This window comes from Hyperolius riggenbachi, chromosome 12 (genome assembly GCF_040937935.1).
Source record: "Hyperolius riggenbachi isolate aHypRig1 chromosome 12, aHypRig1.pri, whole genome shotgun sequence".
NCBI lineage: Eukaryota > Metazoa > Chordata > Amphibia > Anura > Hyperoliidae > Hyperolius > Hyperolius riggenbachi.
The window spans coordinates 218,224,056-218,244,169 of NC_090657.1; the positions used below are offsets into that span (position 1 = coordinate 218,224,056).

General features: G+C 46.9%; 1 protein-coding gene across 6 annotated transcripts in view; it reads left to right on the top strand.

Annotated features, from left to right (window-relative positions):
* Positions 1-19,790, top strand: part of MYH10 (myosin heavy chain 10) — a 242,765-nt gene extending 222,975 nt beyond the window's left edge. For all 6 annotated transcript variants that reach the window (XM_068262757.1, XM_068262758.1, XM_068262759.1 and 3 more), the window contains 6 exons: positions 810-898; positions 4,394-4,517; positions 6,388-6,596; positions 9,875-9,983; positions 16,355-16,527; positions 18,539-19,790. In XM_068262757.1, the coding sequence (XP_068118858.1) occupies positions 810-898; positions 4,394-4,517; positions 6,388-6,596; positions 9,875-9,983; positions 16,355-16,527; positions 18,539-18,692 (858 nt within the window). In that variant the 3' untranslated portion in view covers positions 18,693-19,790. The remainder of the gene's footprint in view (positions 1-809; positions 899-4,393; positions 4,518-6,387; positions 6,597-9,874; positions 9,984-16,354; positions 16,528-18,538) is intronic.
* Positions 19,791-20,114: the final 324 nt, after the last annotated feature.

Below are 20,114 nucleotides of genomic sequence, written 5' to 3' on the forward strand. Positions count from 1 at the left end.
AAGTTTTCTTCACCCACAAAACTTATTTAGTTGCTCTTTTGCCCTTATGGCGGAGCCTGCACTATGATTACTTGCACTCCCTTTTAAAGGGGAACTGAAGTAAGAGGTATACGGAGGCTGCCATATTTATTTCCTTTTAATCAATACCAGTTGCCTGGCAGCCCTGCTGGTCTATTTCTCTGCAGTATCTGAATTACACCAGAAACAAGCATGCAGCTAGTCTTGTCAGATCTGACTTTAAAGTCTGAAACACCTGATCTGCTGCATGCTTGTTCAGGGGCTATGGCTAATGGTATTAGAGGCAGAGGATCAGCAGGGCTGCCAGGCAACTGGTATTGATTCAAAGGGAATAAATATGGCCGTCTCCGTATACCTCTTACTTCAGTTCCCCTTAATAATTTAAACCTTTTATTAATTAATTGGGTGCCCCCTACACGTTGTGTATTTTGATTGGCTAATGATTGGCCAATTTTCCATGTAGTGTGAGAGCTTACCAATGCAATCTGTCTATGGTATTAAAAACCACTTAACGACCGCCTAGCGCCGATAGGCGGCGGCTGGTCGTTTGTGGATTTCTATGGAAATGGCCGCTCGTTTGTCAGTTCATGGCGGATGGCTCCGTGAACACCCTGCGAGCCTCTGATCGCGGCTCGAAATGTAAACACCCGGGGAAGAAATCCCCGGTGTTTACATCGTATGGCGCTGCTGTCACAGCAGATAGAGATAGTCCAAACTGTCAGGGAGTGCATTTAGCTCAATGCCCAGCTGCATGCAAGCCACAGTGTTCAGCTTATTATTTATATCCTCAGGATCTGGCAGCTTCCGAGCGCGGCCGGCGTCACGCTGAGCAGGAGAGAGATGAGCTCGCCGATGAGATCTCAAACAGCACCTCAGGAAAGTGAGTGATTTCCCGTCCTCCCCTCTCTTCCCTTCCCTGTATGCTAAGCTGTCCTTTGGCTTCATCCCGAAATGGTTCCTATTATTATTATTTAGTATTTTATATAGTGCCTGCATCTTCTGCAATGTAATCCCTACCATAGTCACAGGTCTATGTATGTATCCTGTAGTATTTGTATCGTAGTCTGTTTACATTGTACTGATGTCTATTTACATTGTACAGTGTGCAATCTATGCCAGCGCTGTACTAGGGACAGCCGTGTCACTCAGCTGTCCCCTGGAGAGGCTCAGAGAGCGATCGGCTCTCATAGGCTGATGTCTGAGAGCCGATCGCTGTGATTGGCTGGCGGGGTAGGGAGAGAGGGTGGTTATAAAAATAACAAAAATATAGGGAAATTTATTACAAATAAACGTTGTGGGAGTGATCAGAGCCCCACCAACAGCTCTGTTGGTGGGCAGAAAAGGGGGGGGGGGGCAGAAATAACTTGTGTGCTGAGTTGTACGGCCCTGTATCGAGCCCTTACAGCTGCAGTGGCCTGAATTGTAAAAAATAGCCTGGTCACTGGGGGAAGGGGGGGGGGGGTTAGAGGGATATGGAGGCTTTCATCTTTATTTCCTTTTAAACAATGCAAATTACCTGGGATTCCCACTGATCCTGCCTCCAATACTTTTAGCCATAGACCCTGAACAAGTGTCTGAGTCACACTATTGAAACAAGTATGGGGAAAATCCAATCAGACACTACTGATGCATGAAACCTCAGCAGGATGCCAGGCAACTGGTTTTCTTTAAACGGAGTTAAATACGGCAGCCTCCATATACCTCTCACTTCAGGTGTCCTTTAACTTCAACCGCCCAAATAACCTGTTTGAGTTTCCACATATTATAGGACTCTCCTATCTGGGTTTGGGTCTGGGAGACACTGCAGATTAGCGTCCCTCCAGTTCACACTGACAGCTGAAAGCACATAATGCTATCCTGTCTGCTCAAAGAAGCTAAAAGGTAAACCGGCTTGTTGGTCAGGGCTGGCCTTCCAACATTAGATTCATATACTGTGATTTCCTTGCCCACTGCTTTATGAAGACGCCTCCCTGTCCACCGAGGCTTAGGAGAACAGGGGGAGCGTCTTACGATCCAGATGATTCCCCCCTTCTGCGGTAAATATCCTCCCGGGGGTTGTTTTCTTATGCCTGGTACACACGATGAGATTTACTGCCAGATCGATTATTTCCAAAATGTCCAATCTGAATTCCATCAATCTATTTTCTGTTCACTCCTATGGAAAATCGATCGGAAATCAATCAGATATGTTGGAAATTATCAATCTGGCAGTAAATCTGCCAGAAAATCGTTGTGTGTACCATGCAAAACAAACTTTCTTTAAGTAAACAGAAGGTGGCCTCACTATCTTTCGACAGTGTGGACTGGAACATTGCTACACAGCAGCGGCCAAATCTTTGTTTCCAAACCTCCTAGGTAGGCGATCCGATATGATTTGAGGGGCTCGCAGATAAATGTACTTGTGTGTGTAACTACAATTATCGCTTAAAGGACAACCGAGGTGACTTGTGACATGATGAGATAGACATGTGTATGTACAGTGCCTAGCACACAAATAACTAGGCTGTGTTCCTTTTCTTCGTTTTCTGCCTGAAAGAGTTAAAGAGAACCAGAGATGAAGCAACCTCTTGTATTTTGCCTCATAAATCAGTGGGAACATGACAGTAAACACCTAATCTGCTCTTTGTTTCATTGTTCTCTGTTTAATCTGACTGTTATCACCTCTGATAAGAATCCCAGACTGAGCACTCAGTCTAGCTTTGCTACGGAAAGATCATAGCCGAGTCTGTCTTCTTTGGTGTCTTTTCAAGCCCAAGCCTGCCCTCTTGTGGCTCTGCTATAATGACTCAGCTATAATTATTCCCTGCAAAGCCAGACTGAATGCTCAGTCCAGGATTCTTATCACAGCTGATAACAGACACTTTTAGCAGTGAGGATGAAACAGAGAGCAGGGTAGGTGTTTTCTCTTAACGTTCTTACTGATATATATGGTAAAATACTCAAGGGTGCTTCGTCTCTGGTTCCCTTTAAATGTCAGGTATGCAAGTGACAGTTTCTGTCTGGGTTGGGCCTGGGTCACACTAGGTCAGACTATAACGTAACCCTCGCTGTAATTAGTTGTAAAACTCTTTCCTGGCAGTAAATGGCTTCTGAGAGCAGGACAGAGATAAAAAGGGTCAATAGTTCATAGTTTTAACCTCTGGCATACTTCAATGAAGGTGTCATTGAGCAGAGACCATGATCCATGAAGACTAGATTTAAATATAAAATAAATCTGTGAGATATCTAAAAAAGCCATTTTTAGGAGGAGGAGGATAGATCTAGTTGTTTATCTCATCACTTTATTTTCACCTCGGATATCCTTTAACCTGCCTGGCGTTCTATTAAGATCGCCAGGCAGGCTGCGGGAGGGTTTTTTTTTAATAAAAAAAAAACTATTTCATGCAGCCAACTGAAAGTTGGCTGCATGAAAGCCCACTAGAGGGCGCTCCGGAGGCGATCTTCCGATCGCCTCCGGCGCCCAGAATAAACAAGGAAGGCCGCAATGAGCGGCCTTCCTTGTTTTGCTTATATCGTCGCCATAGCGACGAGCGGAGTGACGTCATCGACGTCAGCCGACGTCGTGACGTCAGCCGCCTCCGATCCAGCCCTTAGCGCTGGCCGGAACTTTTTGTTCCGGCTGCGCAGGGCTCAGGCGGCTAGGGGGGCCCTCTTTCGCCGCTGCTCGCGGCGAATCGCCGCAGAGCGGCGGCGATCAGGCAGCACACGCGGCTGGCAAAGTGCCGGCTGCGTGTGCTGCTTTTTATTTCAGCCAAATCGGCCCAGCAGGGCCTGAGCGGCAGCCTCCGGCGGTACTGGACGAGCTGTGCTCGTCCAGACCGCCCAGCAGGTTAACCACTTCAGGACCGCAGTGTGAAACCCCCCTAAAGACCAGGCCTTTTTTCTTAAGAAAAAACTTGAAGAAATTCAAAGTGATTATTTTCGAAATAAATGTGACTTTTTGATACATTTATTCCCCAGCCCTCCCCCTACCCCCCCCCCCCCCCCCCCCCCGCCAGCCAATCAGCGTGATCAGCGGTCATAAGCTTCAGTCTATGACAGCCGATCACTATCCTGTCTCCCAGGGGGACTGCCGTGTCACATGGCTGTCCCCAGTACAGTGCTGTACAAGCTAATTAGACAAGCTAACAGTCTCCTAGCAGCGATCGCTGCTGGGAGGCTGAAGGCGGAGTGGAGCTCCGCCTATCGAGCAGAGATGCACGCGCACCAGCACGCGCGGTCTCCTGCAAAACCGTCCCCAAGGACCTTACGCCAATCGGTGTTAGGTGGTCCTGGTGCTGCCGCCGCGTCCATGCCCGCCAGTGTGATGCGGTCGGCAAGAGGTTAAGGTTTTTTTACCCAAAATGCAATGCGACATTTGCCTTTCATGTTACAGGTCAGCTTTGCTGGATGAGAAAAGAAGATTGGAAGCCCGGATCGCCCAACTCGAGGAGGAGCTGGAGGAGGAGCAAAGCAATATGGAGCTTCTGAATGATCGATTCCGCAAAACCACTCTACAGGTGAGCGTGTGAGCTTTTCAGCCTAGGCCAGAGGAGAGTACCTGTCTTCTAATTCTAGATGGGCTGACTAAAAAAAAAAAAAATTCCAGTTAGCATGCAAATTGTAGGCAGCTTGAAAGTGGACCAGCCCAGATCGGCTTGAAGGACCCCTGATTGGGCCAGTTTCATGGTGCAATAAATTTGCATGCAATCTGGAATGATTTGCCTCTCAGTGACCATTGCTAGCTCAGAGATGTGAACTATGCAGTAAAATAAACCCATGTCTGGCTTTTAACAATGAAGAGGAGGTTTTTGATCATTCCATGTTTGTCTATAAGACTGCAGTATAGAGGTGGCTGGATACACAACCACCCTCCATTTCTGATTGGATACAGGCTCTGGCTCCTCCTACCCATCACCAGAAGGGCACAGCTGCAAAAAGCAGAAAACCGGCTTTGATTTGTAGAGGGGTGGAGCTGGAGTAGCCAGCTGTACTTTTCAGAGGAGGAGTTGAGGGGTCTATGAATTATTGCAAAACTATTTCCCTTATTTTGTAAATACTACAACCTTGTTAGCATTTGTTGCATGATTAATATAAATACTGTGGGGGTTTTTTTTGGGTTTTTTTTTTAAACCCTCTTCATTACCTACACCAGCTTTCTTTAATACAAGGTCCTTACATAGAAGCCAAAAGTATTTAAAGTGAACCAGAGACGAAGCACCCTCATGTATTTTACCATGTATATCAGTGGGAACATTAGAGAAAGCGCCTACCCTGCTCTCTGTTTCATTCTGCACTGCACAGCTTGCTTCTAATCAGCCCTGATAAAATCCCAGACTGATCACTCAGTCTGGCTTTGCTATAATATATATTTTATTTTCACTTCAGACTTCTTTTAAAGAAAACCTGAACTGAAAATTAAAGTCAAAATAAACATACACAAGTCATACTTGCCTCCCGTGTAATCTACTCCTCAATCTTTCTCCTGTCCCGCGTCCTGTTTGTCCACTGTGACCAAGGGAATTTCCCGTCCTCCATTTTGAAAATGGCCATTACCCCATAACCGCTTTCTGGTCAGCACACTGTTAAACTGTAACATTGTCCACTTGAGCCATAGAGAAACATGGACATTACTTGGCACATCAGTTGTCCTCTCAGCTATAACTGACATCAACTGATAACTGACAGCAACTGATATATTTCAATTCTGAAAAAATGTTGTCAGAACTTGAAGGGATCATTGTCAGAAAAAAATGGTGCACTTCTGAGAGGAACTGACGGCAAGGTAACTATGTAATGTTCATTTGAAGTTACCTCATGTGTTTATTTTAAATAATTTTACTCAGTAGAGTCAGTACAGGTTCTCTTTAAGGTCATTTACAGTCCAATTAAAAGCAAGATTGAACATATACCGCAGTCATAGTCATTTATATAAATTGTAAGTTTTACCTCTAGCACTATATTTTTGACATTCTAAACCAGATTGTAATTCTAGTACCCAACTGCTTCCTGTTAGTGATATGAGGTCCTATGATTTCCTACTTCCTGTATGCTCACAAACTTCCTGTGTACTGTCCCGACTCCTCATGTAAACTTATGGTTTCTATGCAAATTCAGGGTAATTACATCTAGCACCTATTTTTCCTGCTTGGGTCTCGCACCTAATTGTTTCACCCACCAGCTGACCTCGGAGAGGAGAAAATATAAGTTGCCATGGAGTTTGGCAAGCACATCTGGCCCATGAAATAAGTATTGTCCACCATTTTGCTTATATTCACTTATCTTTATTACTATTAGAGTTGAATTTGTCTTGCTCAGTTTTGGGTTGAGCAGAGGCACTGACTTTGCATCGGGAGAAGAGTTTGGCATTGACCATATATCGATCTCCAGGTGGACACGCTGAACGCAGAGCTGGCCGGTGAGCGCAGCTCAGCCCAGAAGAGCGAAAACGCCCGGCAGCAGCTGGAACGCCAGAACAAGGAGCTGAAAGCCAAACTCCAGGAACTGGAGGGAACTGTGAAGTCCAAGTTCAAAGCCACTATTGCCACCCTGGAGGCCAAGATCGCCCAGCTGGAGGAACAGTTGGAGCAAGAGGCCAAGTGAGTGATCATTGGGGGGAGAGGGGGCAGTGAGGAGCAAACCCTGTATTTGGGGGTATTTTGCAATCATCAAACAGTTCCAGTTTGAGCTAGGGTTGAGGAATAGTGAGAACCTTCAGCATCATCTTCTTAGAGACACTTCCTGTGGTGTCTCTGATGACAGGAAATTATGTGAATCCCTCCGGCAGAGACAGATATTCAATGCTAAGGTTGGACAAAGGGGTACCACCTGCAGAAAGAGTGGTGGTCGGGTGGAGGGTCAACCCTGCAGCAAGTGCAGAGGTCAGGCATAGGGTCCCACCTGCAGCAAGCATGGGGGTTGGATGGAGGTTTCCACCTGCAGCAAGTGCGGGGGTCGGACCTTTCCCACCTGCAATGAGTGCTTGGGTTACACTTGCAGCAAGCACTGGGGGTAAAGAGGAGGGTCACACCTGCAGCAAGCACGGTGGTTGAACGGAGGGCCTCACCAGCAGCAAGCAGCGGGGGTCATAAGGGAGGATTCCACCTACAGCAAGCACGGGGTCGGGCGGAGGGCCACACTTGCAGGTAACCCCAAATGACCTGCTTGCTGCATCTACAGTATGTTTAGTTAGTGCTATGTTTTTTTTCCCAGACTATGAGGTCCCCCAAGCCCCCTACAACAGTGTATACTGTAGATCTGAAACTACTATGGTTGGTTAGTGCTGTGTTTGTGCCGGTTTGTGTTGCAAAAATCATCGTTCCATCTTTTGAGACATTCATATTTTCATAAAGGTCAAAAGACCAGGCCCCCTACAACAGTACACAGCTGGGTGAACTTTTCACCTTTAAAAAAAATCTTTAAAATCTCAAATAACTTAAAAGATCGAATGATGATTTTTGCAGCACAAATCCGGCACTACCCAACCGTACAGGTTTTAGGCAAGCTGAGTGTTGTTGCAGTCTAAAGATAAAATAATTGCTTTTATCTTGAAAACAAAAGCAGTACAAATCTTACATTTTTGCGGCACAAATGTTGCACTGACCAAACAGGATGGAATTGGTATGTGTGCTGACTGTAGGGGGGGGTGTTGGAAGGAGGACCTCCATGGAGCTTCTCATTGACCATCTCTAGTCCCAACTCTTCTGATTTTTATTCAAAAGAGAAATACAATGTTTTGGCTGCAGTTATCAATTTGTTAACCTGGTGAGAATGAATCTAGGTGAATTAAAGGGACACTGTAGGGGGGTCAGGGGAAAATGAGTTTAAGTTACCCGGGGCTTAGAATGGTCCCCCGCAGACATCATGTGCCCGCGCAGCCACTCCCCAATGCTCCAGCCCCGCCTCCGGTTCACTTCTGGAATTTCAGACTTTAAAGTCTGAATAAACCACTGCGCCTGCGTTGCCGTGTCCTCGCTCCCGCTGATGTCACCAGGAGCGTACTGGCACAGTATGGCTCCTGGGGACGTCAGCAGGCGCGAGGACACGGCAACGCAGGTGCAGTGGTTTTCCGACTTTAAAGTCTGAAATTCCAGAGGTGAACCAGAGGTGGGGCCGGAGCATCGGTGAATGGCTGCGCAGGCACAGGATGTCTGCGGGGGACCATTAGAAGCCCCGGGTAAGTTCAACTCATTTTCCCCCGACCCCCCTACAGTGTCCCTTTAAACTGATAAACAGGCTTCATATGGTGTCCTGTGAGCCTAAAGTGATCTGTTCAATAATCAATGCAGACTGTGTCAGAGTTGTATAATAACATAGTACAGTAACACGCCCCCAGCATGCATGCGTCAAAACTGTATAATGGGGTACTGTAACACGATCCTGGCATGCATGCGTCAGAGCTGTATAATGGGGTACTGTAACATGCTCCCAGCATGCATGCGTCAGCTGTATAATGGGGTACTGTAACACGATCCTGGCATGCATGCGTCAGAGCTGTATAATGGGGTACTGTAACATGCTCCCAGCATGCATGCGTCAGAGCTGTATAATGGGGTACTGTAACACGCCCCCAGCATGCATGTGTCAGAGCTGTATAATGGGGTACTGTAACATGCCCCCAGCATGCATGCATGCGTCAGAGCTGTATAATGGGGTACTGTAACACGCCCCCAGCATGCATGCGTCAGAGCTGTATAATGGGGTACTGTAACACGCCCCCAGCATGCATGTGTCAGAGCTGTATAATGGGGTACTGTAACACGCCCAGCATGCATGCGTCAGAGCTGTATAATGGGGTACTGTAACACCCCCAGCATGCATGTGTCAGAGCTGTATAATGGGGTATTGTAACACGCCCCCAGCATGCATGCGTCAGAGCTGTATAATGGGGTACTGTAACACGCCCCCAGCATGCTTGTGTCAGAGCTGTATAATGGGGTACTGTAACACGCCCTCAGCATGCATGCGTCAGAGCTGTATAATGGGGTACTGTAACACGCCCCCAGCATGCTTGTGTCAGAGCTGTATAATGGGGTACTGTAACACGCCCCCAGCATGCATACGTCAGAGCTGTATAATTGGGGACTGTAACATGCTCCCAGCATGCATGCTTCAGAGCTGTATAATGGAGTACTGTAACACGTCCCCAGCATGCATGCTTCAGAGCTGTATATTGGGGTACTGTAACACGCCCCCAGCATGCATGCGTCAGAGCTCTATAATGGGGTACTGTAACACGCCCCCAGCATGCATGTGTCAGAGCTGTATAATGGGGTACTGTAACATGCCCCCAGCATGCATGCATGCATGCGTCAGAGCTGTATAATTGGGTACTGTAACACGCCCCCAGCATGCATGCGTCAGAGCTGTATAATGGGGTACTGTAACACGCCCCCAGCATGCATGTGTCAGAGCTGTATAATGGGGTACTGTAACACGCCCAGCATGCATGCGTCAGAGCTGTATAATGGGGTACTGTAACACCCCCAGCATGCATGTGTCAGAGCTGTATAATGGGGTATTGTAACACGCCCCCAGCATGCATGCGTCAGAGCTGTATAATGGGGTACTGTAACACGCCCCCAGCATGCTTGTGTCAGAGCTGTATAATGGGGTACTGTAACACCCCCAGCATGCATGTGTCAGAGCTGTATAATGGGGTATTGTAACACGCCCCCAGCATGCATGCGTCAGAGCTGTATAATGGGGTACTGTAACACGCCCCCAGCATGCATGCGTCAGAGCTGTATAATGGGGTACTGTAACATGCCCCCAGCATGCATGCGTCAGAGCTGTATAATGGGGTACTGTAACACGATCCTGGCATGCATGTTGAATGTTATGATTCTGAGCTCTTTCTTGTCCTTTCCGCCTGCAGGGAACGGGCAGCATCCAATAAACTGGTGCGCAGAACAGAGAAGAAACTGAAGGAGGTCTTCATGCAAGTGGAAGATGAGCGCAGGCACGCCGACCAGTACAAAGAGCAGGTGTGTATCCACCCCATACCGGAGGATAGTGTTAGTATTCCATTTCAGAATCCTGCATTCGGGAAACCGGAATTATGCCAAACGCAGCACTTCAGCCCCCAGGCTAGTGGACCGTGTCATGGGGGCAGTCCACGTCATTGGTCTCGTGACTCCGATGTTTCCTCCTATCAAGCCAGAAGCTTGGCGTTCGTGACCTACCCGTGCCCCTGCCCACTAGGTTGGGTACTTAAGGGACTACTGAAGTGAGAGGTAAATGGAGGCTGCCATATTTATTGCCTTCTGAACAATACCAGTTGCCTGGCATCCCTTCTGGTCTATTTGGCTGCAGTAGTGTCTGAATAACACCGGAAACAAGCTTGCAGGTAATCTTGTCAGATCTGGTAATGTCAAACACCTGATGTGCTGCATGCTTGTTCAGGGTCTATGGCTAAACGTATTAGAAGAGGATGAGCAGGACAGCCAGGCAATTGGTATTGCTTAAAAGGAATTGGCAGCCTTTGTATGCCTCTCGCTTCAGTTGTCCTTTGAGGGCCGTGTTTGGCATAATTGGGTTTTCCGAATGCAGGATCCTGAATTTGAATACCAACACTACTTTGGACCCCAGAAATACTACTTCAATGAAATAATGCTGTGTTCACTGCAAGCATCCAATCAGGTGTAAGGGATGTTAAAAAAAAAATTGAATTTAATAGGCTGTTAAAAAGCAAAGCAGTTTTGTAATAACCCCTACCCCTTAATATCCTACTCTTCCATTGGACAGCAGTATTTAGCTGCTACTAAATATCCTGCCTCCATATGCTAGCTCTCTGTTTTCTGGCTTAAAAGTAATTAGAAATCACAAACACTGATTTGCACGACAGCCGGGGGCCTTGGCCTCTCTCACTTGCTGGGGCCCCCAAACCACCATGCGATACCCAGAGGGAAATGTGGGCGAGCCCTGGCTCTCTCACCTCCAGGGACTTCATCCCCATCACCTCTAAACTGAATGCAAACTGCAACACACACACTTGCTCACTAGCAGTTCAGGCAATTTCCTACCTCTATCTGGCCAGCAGGCGCCAGTCAGCCAATCAGGTGTACGGTCATACACTCTTTGCCTGCCATACCGATCTAGCAGGATCTGCATAAATTAGTTAAAAGTAATTAGTTTAGAGAACCAAAGCAAGTTTTCTCAGATGATTTTCAGAACCCTTAAATGATTCCTGAACTGTAAACTGTAAGAACAGGAAGAGCAGGCATGTATAGGAAGCAGTAAGAACAGGAAGAGCAGGCATGTATAGGAAGCAGTAAGAACAGGAAGAGCGGGCATGTATAGGAAGCAGTAAGAACAGGAAGAGCAGGCACGTACAGGAAGCAGTAAGAACAGGAAGAGCAGGCACGTACAGGAAGCAGTAAGAACAGGAAGAGCGGGCACGTATAGGAAGCAGTAAGAACAGGAAGAGCGGGCACGTATAGGAAGCAGTAAGAACAGGAAGAGCAGGCACGTACAGGAAGCAGTAAGAACAGGAAGAGCAGGCACGTACAGGAAGCAGTAAGAACAGGAAGAGCAGGCACGTACAGGAAGCAGTAAGAACAGGAAGAGCAGGCACGTATAGGAAGCAGTAAGAACAGGAAGAGCGGGCATGTATAGGAAGCAGGAAGAACAGGAAGAGCGGGCATGTATAGGAAGCAGGAAGAACAGGAAGAGCAGGCATGTATAGGAAGCAGGAAGAGCGGGCATGTATAGGAAGCAGGAAGAACAGGAAGAGCAGGCACGTACAGGAAGCAGTAAGAACAGGAAGAGCAGGCACGTACAGGAAGCAGGAAGAGCAGGCATGTATAGGAAGCAGTAAGAACAGGAAGAGCGGGCATGTATAGGAAGCAGGAAGAGCAGGCACGTACAGAAAGCAGGAAGAGCAGGCATGTATAGGAAGCAGTAAGAACAGGAAGAGCAGGCATGTATAGGAAGCAGTAAGAACAGGAAGAGCAGGCACGTATAGGAAGCAGTAAGAACAGGAAGAGCGGGCATGTATAGGAAGCAGGAAGAACAGGAAGAGCGGGCATGTATAGGAAGCAGGAAGAGCAGGCATGTATAGGAAGCAGTAAGAACAGGAAGAGCGGGCATGTATAGGAAGCAGTAAGAACAGGAAGAGCAGGCACGTACAGGAAGCAGTAAGAACAGGAAGAGCAGGCACGTACAGGAAGCAGGAAGAGCAGGCATGTATAGGAAGCAGTAAGAACAGGAAGAGCGGGCATGTATAGGAAGCAGTAAGAACAGGAAGAGCAGGCACGTACAGGAAGCCGTAAGAACAGGAAGAGCAGGCACGTACAGGAAGCAGGAAGAGCAGGCATGTATAGGAAGCAGTAAGAACAGGAAGAGCGGGCATGTATAGGAAGCAGGAAGAGCAGGCACGTACAGGAAGCAGGAAGAGCAGGCATGTATAGGAAGCAGTAAGAACAGGAAGAGCGGGCATGTATAGGAAGCAGTAAGAACAGGAAGAGCAGGCACGTACAGGAAGCAGTAAGAACAGGAAGAGCAGGCATGTATAGGAAGCAGTAAGAACAGGAAGAGCAGGCATGTATAGGAAGCGGTAAGAACAGGAAGAGCGGGCATGTATAGGAAGCAGTAAGAACAGGAAGAGCAGGCACGTACAGGAAGCAGTAAGAACAGGAAGAGCAGGCACGTACAGGAAGAGCGGGCATGTATAGGAAGCAGTAAGAACAGGAAGAGCAGGCACGTACAGGAAGCAGTAAGAACAGGAAGAGCAGGCATGTATAGGAAGCAGTAAGAACAGGAAGAGCAGGCATGTATAGGAAGCGGTAAGAACAGGAAGAGCGGGCATGTATAGGAAGCAGTAAGAACAGGAAGAGCAGGCACGTACAGGAAGCAGTAAGAACAGGAAGAGCAGGCACGTACAGGAAGAGCAGGCATGTATAGGAAGCAGTAAGAACAGGAAGAGCGGGCATGTATAGGAAGCAGTAAGAACAGGAAGAGCAGGCACGTACAGGAAGCAGTAAGAACAGGAAGAGCAGGCACGTATAGGAAGCAGTAAGAACAGGAAGAGCAGGCACGTATAGGAAGCAGTAAGAACAGGAAGAGCAGGCATGTATAGGAAGCAGTAAGAACAGGAAGAGCAGGCACGTGTAGGAAGCAGTAAGAACAGGAAGAGCGGGCATGTATAGGAAGCAGTAAGAACCGGAAGAGCGGGCATGTATAGGAAGCAGGAAGAACAGGAAGAGCAGGCATGTATAGGAAGCAGTAAGAACAGGAAGAGCAGGCACTTACAGGAAGCAGTAAGAACAGGAAGAGCAGGCATGTATAGGAAGCAGTAAGAACAGGAAGAGCGGGCATGTACAGGAAGCAGTAAGAACAGGAAGAGCGGGCACGTACATGAAGCAGTAAGAACAGGAAGAGCAGGCACATATAGGAAGCAGTAAGAACAGGAAGAGCAGGCACGTATAGGAAGCAGTAAGAACGGGAAGAGCAGGTATGTACAGGAAGCAGTAAGAACAGGAAGAGCAGGTATGTGTAGGAAGCAGTAAGAACAGGAAGAGCAGGTATGTGTAGGAAGCAGTAAGAACAGGAAGAGCAGGTATGTGTAGGAAGCAGTAAGAACAGGAAGAGCAGGTATGTGTAGGAAGCAGTAAGAACAGGAAGAGCAGGTATGTGTAGGAAGCAGTAAGAACAGGAAGAGCAGGTATGTACAGGAAGCAGTAAGAGCAGGAAGAGCAGGCATGTATAGGAAGCAGGAAGAGCAGGCATGTATAGGAAGCAGTAAGAGCAGGAAAACAGGCATGTATAGGAAGCAGGAAGAGCAGGCATGTATAGGAAGCAGTAAGAACAGGAAGAGCAGTTATGTGTAGGAAGCAGTAAGAACAGGAAGAGCAGGCATGTACAGGAAGCAGTAAGAACAGGAAGAGCAAGCATGTATAGGAAGCAGTAAGAACAGGAAGAGCAGGTATGTACAGGAAGCAGTAAGAACAGGAAGAGCAGGTATGTGTAGGAAGCAGTAAGAACAGGAAGAGCAGGTATGTGTAGGAAGCAGTAAGAACAGGAAGAGCAGGTATGTGTAGGAAGCAGTAAGAACAGGAAGAGCAGGTATGTACAGGAAGCAGGAAGAGCAGGCATGTATAGGAAGTAGTAGGAGCAGGAAGAGCAGGCATGTATAGGAAGCAGGAAGAACAGGAAAAGCAGGAATGTATAGGAAGCAGTAAAAACAGGAAGAGCAGGCATGTATAGGAAGCAGTAAAAACAGGAAGAGCAGGCACGTATAGGAAGCAGTAAGAACAGGAAGAGCAGGCACGTATAGGAAGCAGTAAGAACAGGAAGAGCAGGCACGTATAGGAAGCAGTAAGAACAGGAAGAGCAGGCACGTATAGGAAGCAGTAAGAACAGGAAGAGCAGGCATGTATAGGAAGCAGTAAAAACAGGAAGAGCAGGCATGTATAGGAAGCAGTAAAAACAGGAAGAGCAGGCATGTACAGGAAGCAGTAAGAACAGGAAGAGCAGACATGTATAGGAAGCAGTAAAAACAGGAAGAGCAGACATGTATAGGAAGCAGTAAAAACAGGAAGAGCAGGCATGTACAGGAAGCAGTAAAAAAAAGAAGAGCAGGCATGTATAGGAAGCAGTAAAAACAGGAAGAGCAGGCATGTACAGGAAGCAGTAAGAACAGGAAGAGCAGGCATGTATAGGAAGCAGTAAAAATGGGGGGGAGGTGTCGTGTGTAGGAAGCAGGCTTCATGCCCACCTCTCCCCCTGTTCTCTTCCACCCCCCTCTGTTACCTCCTAATGCACAACCTCCCCCAGCCCCCCCCCCCCCCACACACACACACACCCCGAAGTTACTTCCAGGTCAGTGAGAAGAGTGCTAGCTTGGCGACACGTGTCTTTGATCACGTGCCTGCGGCCAGGAGCCTTCTGCGCATGTGCACAACTTCACATCTAGGTAGTGTGCAGAACGCTACCGGCCACGGGATCCAAGTACGCACGTAGCTGGGCAGCGCTGTGCACTGCTCACCGACCTATCCGACCCTGGAGGTAGCTTTGCGGGGGGCTTTAGGAGATAACACGGGGGATGGAGAACGGTGGGAGCAGTGGGCATGAGGACAGCTTCCTACACATGCCTGATCCCCCGGTTTTTACAATTTATGACCCCTCGTGTATCATTTATAGTGTGAAAGACGGACATTATTTCTGCTCCGGGACACGTCCCAGGTACAGAGATACAGCTTTTATTATACATGAGCAGCGCATTGCAAATTGTTGCAAGTTTAGTTGCATCTTTTCCGCAGATATGACTTGGACCGGTCAGAATAAATCACAACAGCACTGAATTGGTCCATTCTCAAGCTGCACACAAATAACAAAATTTGCATCGTTTAAAAGAACAAAAAAAAAAAAAACAATTGCATCTTGTTGAAAATCTCTGAGATCCCAACCAGTGATCATGAATGAACAGGTTTTCCCCCATCATTTAATGTCAGTACTGATGGTCAACGAGATGTAAATAATTTTAAATTTAATGCAAATTGTACCCTGACTTTGAGATCAGCCAGTTAAATGCACTTCCTGGCATTTTGGTTTGGCCCAGTTCCATGCAACATACAATTTGCATGCTAGCCTAATATCTGCATCTTGTTCACCATGTGTGGTCTGTAGGTACTTGTAGTTGCAGTGCTGCCCTCTGCTGGGTTTGGTCTGGCTGAGCAATTCTTCAGGTCTAGCCAGAAGCGCCTTCTAGGGGAGAGTCTATGTACTGCAGCTAATAAGCCTAGAATTTTTTATTAGGGAGGTTTAGATGACATTGGGGAGCATTCATTAAGATGGGGGAGTGTTTATACATATTAAGATGGTCCAAGAGTTTGGTTTCAGGAAAGTCCATCCCAAATATCTTTAGTAGTCAGTTTAGGGCCTGACTTTTCGCTTTAGTACCTCCAGCCCCACGCCCTACCACGAAGCCACCTGAATGAATGGATTCAGACAGCAGCATCAAGTGGCGGCGCAGCTGTATATCCAATCAGCCGAAGAGGAGCATATTTATCTGCTCTATCGCCGGGTCCACTTCACGTCTTGCACTGTGCCTATTCAGTAGGTGTAGCAGTGTCACCTAGGCTCCCCATCCATGTCATGTGACAAAGTGCCTACAGAAAGACATCGCCACCTGGTGAGAGAAGAGGCACAGTGCAAGAAGGACCCGGCCATAGACAGGCATGTTGTTTCTCTGCATAATGGAAGGAAGAAGCGGGGAGCCCATTGTCCAAACTACTTGTTTGCCTTGGGGGAGATAGGTGGGACAATTTTCTGAACCAGTCCTGAGTACATCAATAATCTAAATACACCTCCCCCTCCCCACAATCCTATCCTCACACACTGCTCCTCTTACTCCCAGATGGAGAAAGCCAACGTCCGCATGAAGCAGCTGAAGCGACAGTTGGAGGAGGCCGAGGAGGAGGCCACCAGGGCCAACGCCTCCAGGCGCAAGCTGCAGCGGGAGCTGGACGACGCATCCGAGGCCAACGAGGGGCTGACCAGGGAAGTGACCACTCTGAAGAACCGACTAAGGTGAGATGGCTGAACGGACGTGTAACATGACTGCTGCTTATCATTTATCTGTAATCACACAGGAGCAGCTGGTAGGCTGCTTACTATCAGGGAAATTAACATACAAATCTATGCTCACCCAGGAAGTGGAAGTCGTGTTAAAAAATGAAAACCACTAGCTGCTGAATAATTACCCCAGCAGCTGTGTTATTTAAAGGAGACCTTTATAAATGGTCAATGTAGTCATATTTTTTTATAGGAATGGTTTTAAATGCTTGTACAGTTATGTAATACTTAGTGTGTTCATATTAGTGTATCTAAACTAAAAGTGTATCCATAGTAAAGTATACTATGAAAGCATATCCACGAATAAGTGCAGTTACCTTTTTGTTATCCACGCCCCAGTCGGCACCTTTCCTCCATTCTCCAACATCTTTTTCAGCAACCGCAGGTGACAGAAGCAGGAGAGTGGCTTCCTGTAGCGGCAATGTATATCGCCATTACCATGGGAACCACTCTCCTGCTTCCTGCCTCTGAGAAAGAAGATGACGAAGGGCAACTATATGTTCCCTATACTGGGGAAACTATACTTCCTATACAGACAAGACACAGAACATTTATATCGTGCTTTTCTCCTGGCGGACTCAAAGCGCCAGAGCTGCAGCCACTAGGACGCGCTCTATAGGCAGTAGCAGTGTTAGGAAGACTTGCCTAAGGTCTCCTACTGAATAGGTGCTGGCTTACTGAACAGGCAGAGCCGAGATTCAAACCCAGGTCTCCTGTGTCAGAGGCAGAGCCCTTAACCATTACACTTTCCAGCCACTGCTGCTACTTATACACTCCAAATCATTTTGCATAAATTTGGATCAACTCAGAAGTTCAGTATTTGCATCTCATTAATCATCTCTAGTGTTTATTTTAAACTGCAAGGTGTGTTTACCACTTCCTGCAAAATGGATGCTTATAAAAAGTACAACTCTTCCACTAAAGTGCATGTGTACCGCAGGAGTGTGCGGGCACGGGCATTTGACCATTCTGCTCATGGCATCAAGTGGTTAAAGGGAACCAGAGACGAAGCAACCTCATGTATTTTACCATATAGATCAGTGGGAACATTAGAGAAAACACCTACCCTGCTCTCTGTTTATCCTTCACTGCTCAGCTTGCTTCTAATCAGCCCTGATAAAATCCCAGACTGAGCATTAAGTCTGGCTTTATTCAGGAATATTTATAGCTCAGTCTGTGTTCTCTCATGTCTAAGTCCAAGCCTGCCCCCTGCTGGCTCTGCTCAGGAATCATTATAGCTGAGTCATTATAGCAAAGCCAGACTGAATGCTCAGTCCGAGATTTTATCAGGTCTGATAAGAAACAAGCTGTGCAGCGCAGAATGAAACAGAAAGCAGGGTAGGTGTTTTCTATAATGATCCCACTGATCTATATGGTAAAATACATGAGGGTGCTTCGTCTCTGGTTCACTTTGTTAGACCACAAAACGCATAGCACTGCGTTTTCAATGCGATTTTTATGCGCTCACATTCATTTAACCTAATTGCAAACCCATGAAAAATGGTGCTGGCACTAAGTTTGCAGTGATGTAAATCAGATCGCACTTCTTTGTACAGGACATTGCTATAGCCATACATTTTTAAATTGTAACCCAATGTGGAAACAATTCAACCCCTCTCTGATTTGACTCTGATCCAAGAGGGATTGATTTTTCCCCATACACAGCACAGTAGATTTCATGGTCAATCTATTGAGCTGTCATCAATCTACCACCTCTCCCCCGCCGCATCCTATAGCCTGAAATTTACCATCCAATCGTAATTTCAATTGATATTTGCCGCAAATCAATTGAGATTACGATCGATGAGACCAGCAGATTCGATCAGTGTGAAATCTATGCATTTATGGCCAGCTTAAATCACAGTGCCCTTGCGATTGGCAAAACACGTGCGTTTCGATTATTTAAGTATGGAAGTGGCCTTACTGGACTTGCTAGACCTCAATACTTTTTCTCCTGTTTTTCCAGGCGAGGCGGACCCATGTCCTTCTCATCCTCCTCAAGTCGCTCCGGCCGCCGACCACTGCAGATCGAGGGGACTTCTCTCGACCTCTCAGATGATGAAACAGAGAGCAAAACCAACGAGGTGAACGAGACATCGGCCTCCTCCCCCGCCGAGTGACTTCATCTCCCAGAATTCCTCTCCCCATCATGAAGGGACACTAAGCACTGCTTGTAGAAGCACTACAGGTCAAACAGCCAGAGAGCCTAAGTGAGGGGAGATGCCAGATCTGTACCACCCCCTTCTCTCAGGCAACAACCAATCAGCTGAAACCAACCAACCTCCTGCTGAAGTGCCCTTTTCTGCAGGAACAAGTGGAAGCCCCGCCCATCTTCATGGCTTCTACTCACTTCCTCTACAGACTCTCTCATCTCTTTACTCTTTCAAAAAGCATCATGTGAACAAACAAAACCACGCCCACTACCTGTTTCGGGTCCTAACCCCCCCCCCCTGGGGTCAGGGGGATGGGCAGAAGTGGGATCAAGACGCCCCATTGCATGTTCTAGAAACTCCTTATAACCCATTTCCATTATAAAAACTTTGGTGAACTTTTCAGTGGATCTTTCTTATTCAAGAATTCAACTAAACTGTGAATCTGCCCAATGAAAACGTAGGGATGTGTGTCAAAACCAGACTTTTTTTTTTTTTTTTGGCACATTACTGGCACCATAGAGGCTACTACTGCCAACTCTTTGGCCGAAATTAAAACCATAAAAAAAAAAGTTTTCAAACTCTTTAGATTCGCACTTTCTTCTAGTCCCGTAAAATGGAAAAACATACATATGAATAAGACAAAAAGGTGCCTTAGACACTTAGACGATTGAGAATATTAAAGTACACATATCCGCCTCTCCCTACGGAGTCAATGTGATGAGGTTGTTATCGTGCATTATATCATGTGTAACTATGACGATGTCAGTCCAAAAAGCAGTATTCTAAGAACACTCGTGCTGAAGAAAGCATTTTTTTTTTATCATTCTGAAAAGCTTCGAGAGTTCTGGGCTGAGCTGGCGATGACATCTTAGTTTATACAGGTTACCTGTGTGCCGCATTGAAATATCTGCTCATTTATTATTATTTTTTTTTTAAATACGTTACAGCTGCCGGAATTTCCCACCCATCACCCTTGGGTCGCCCCCTCTGTTTTCTCTCACCTTCATGTATATCATATTTCTAGTCAATAAATTTTGTAAGACAATAAATGTATTCATTATAGAATCTGTAGGACTGAAGTTTGTTTTTCAACATCGATGTAGAACAAGGCTACATCTGGCTCACAGTTAGGGGTCGATTCACTAAGCTACACTGCTCAAGCAGCGCAGCTTAGTGTGGCAGCGCAAGTAACATTTTCAAAGTAGGCACGCCACTGCTGTAGCAATGCACTACTAACTTACTCGCGGTTCCCCCTCCCAAAATGGCCGCTCTAATTGTCAGGTCCTGTGACTTTGTAGGACGAGATCCCTGCACTTTTATTGGACCAATAGGCTACCTGTCACTTGACAGGAAGCTTATTAGGCCAACGTTCGGGGACCCCCAAGTCAG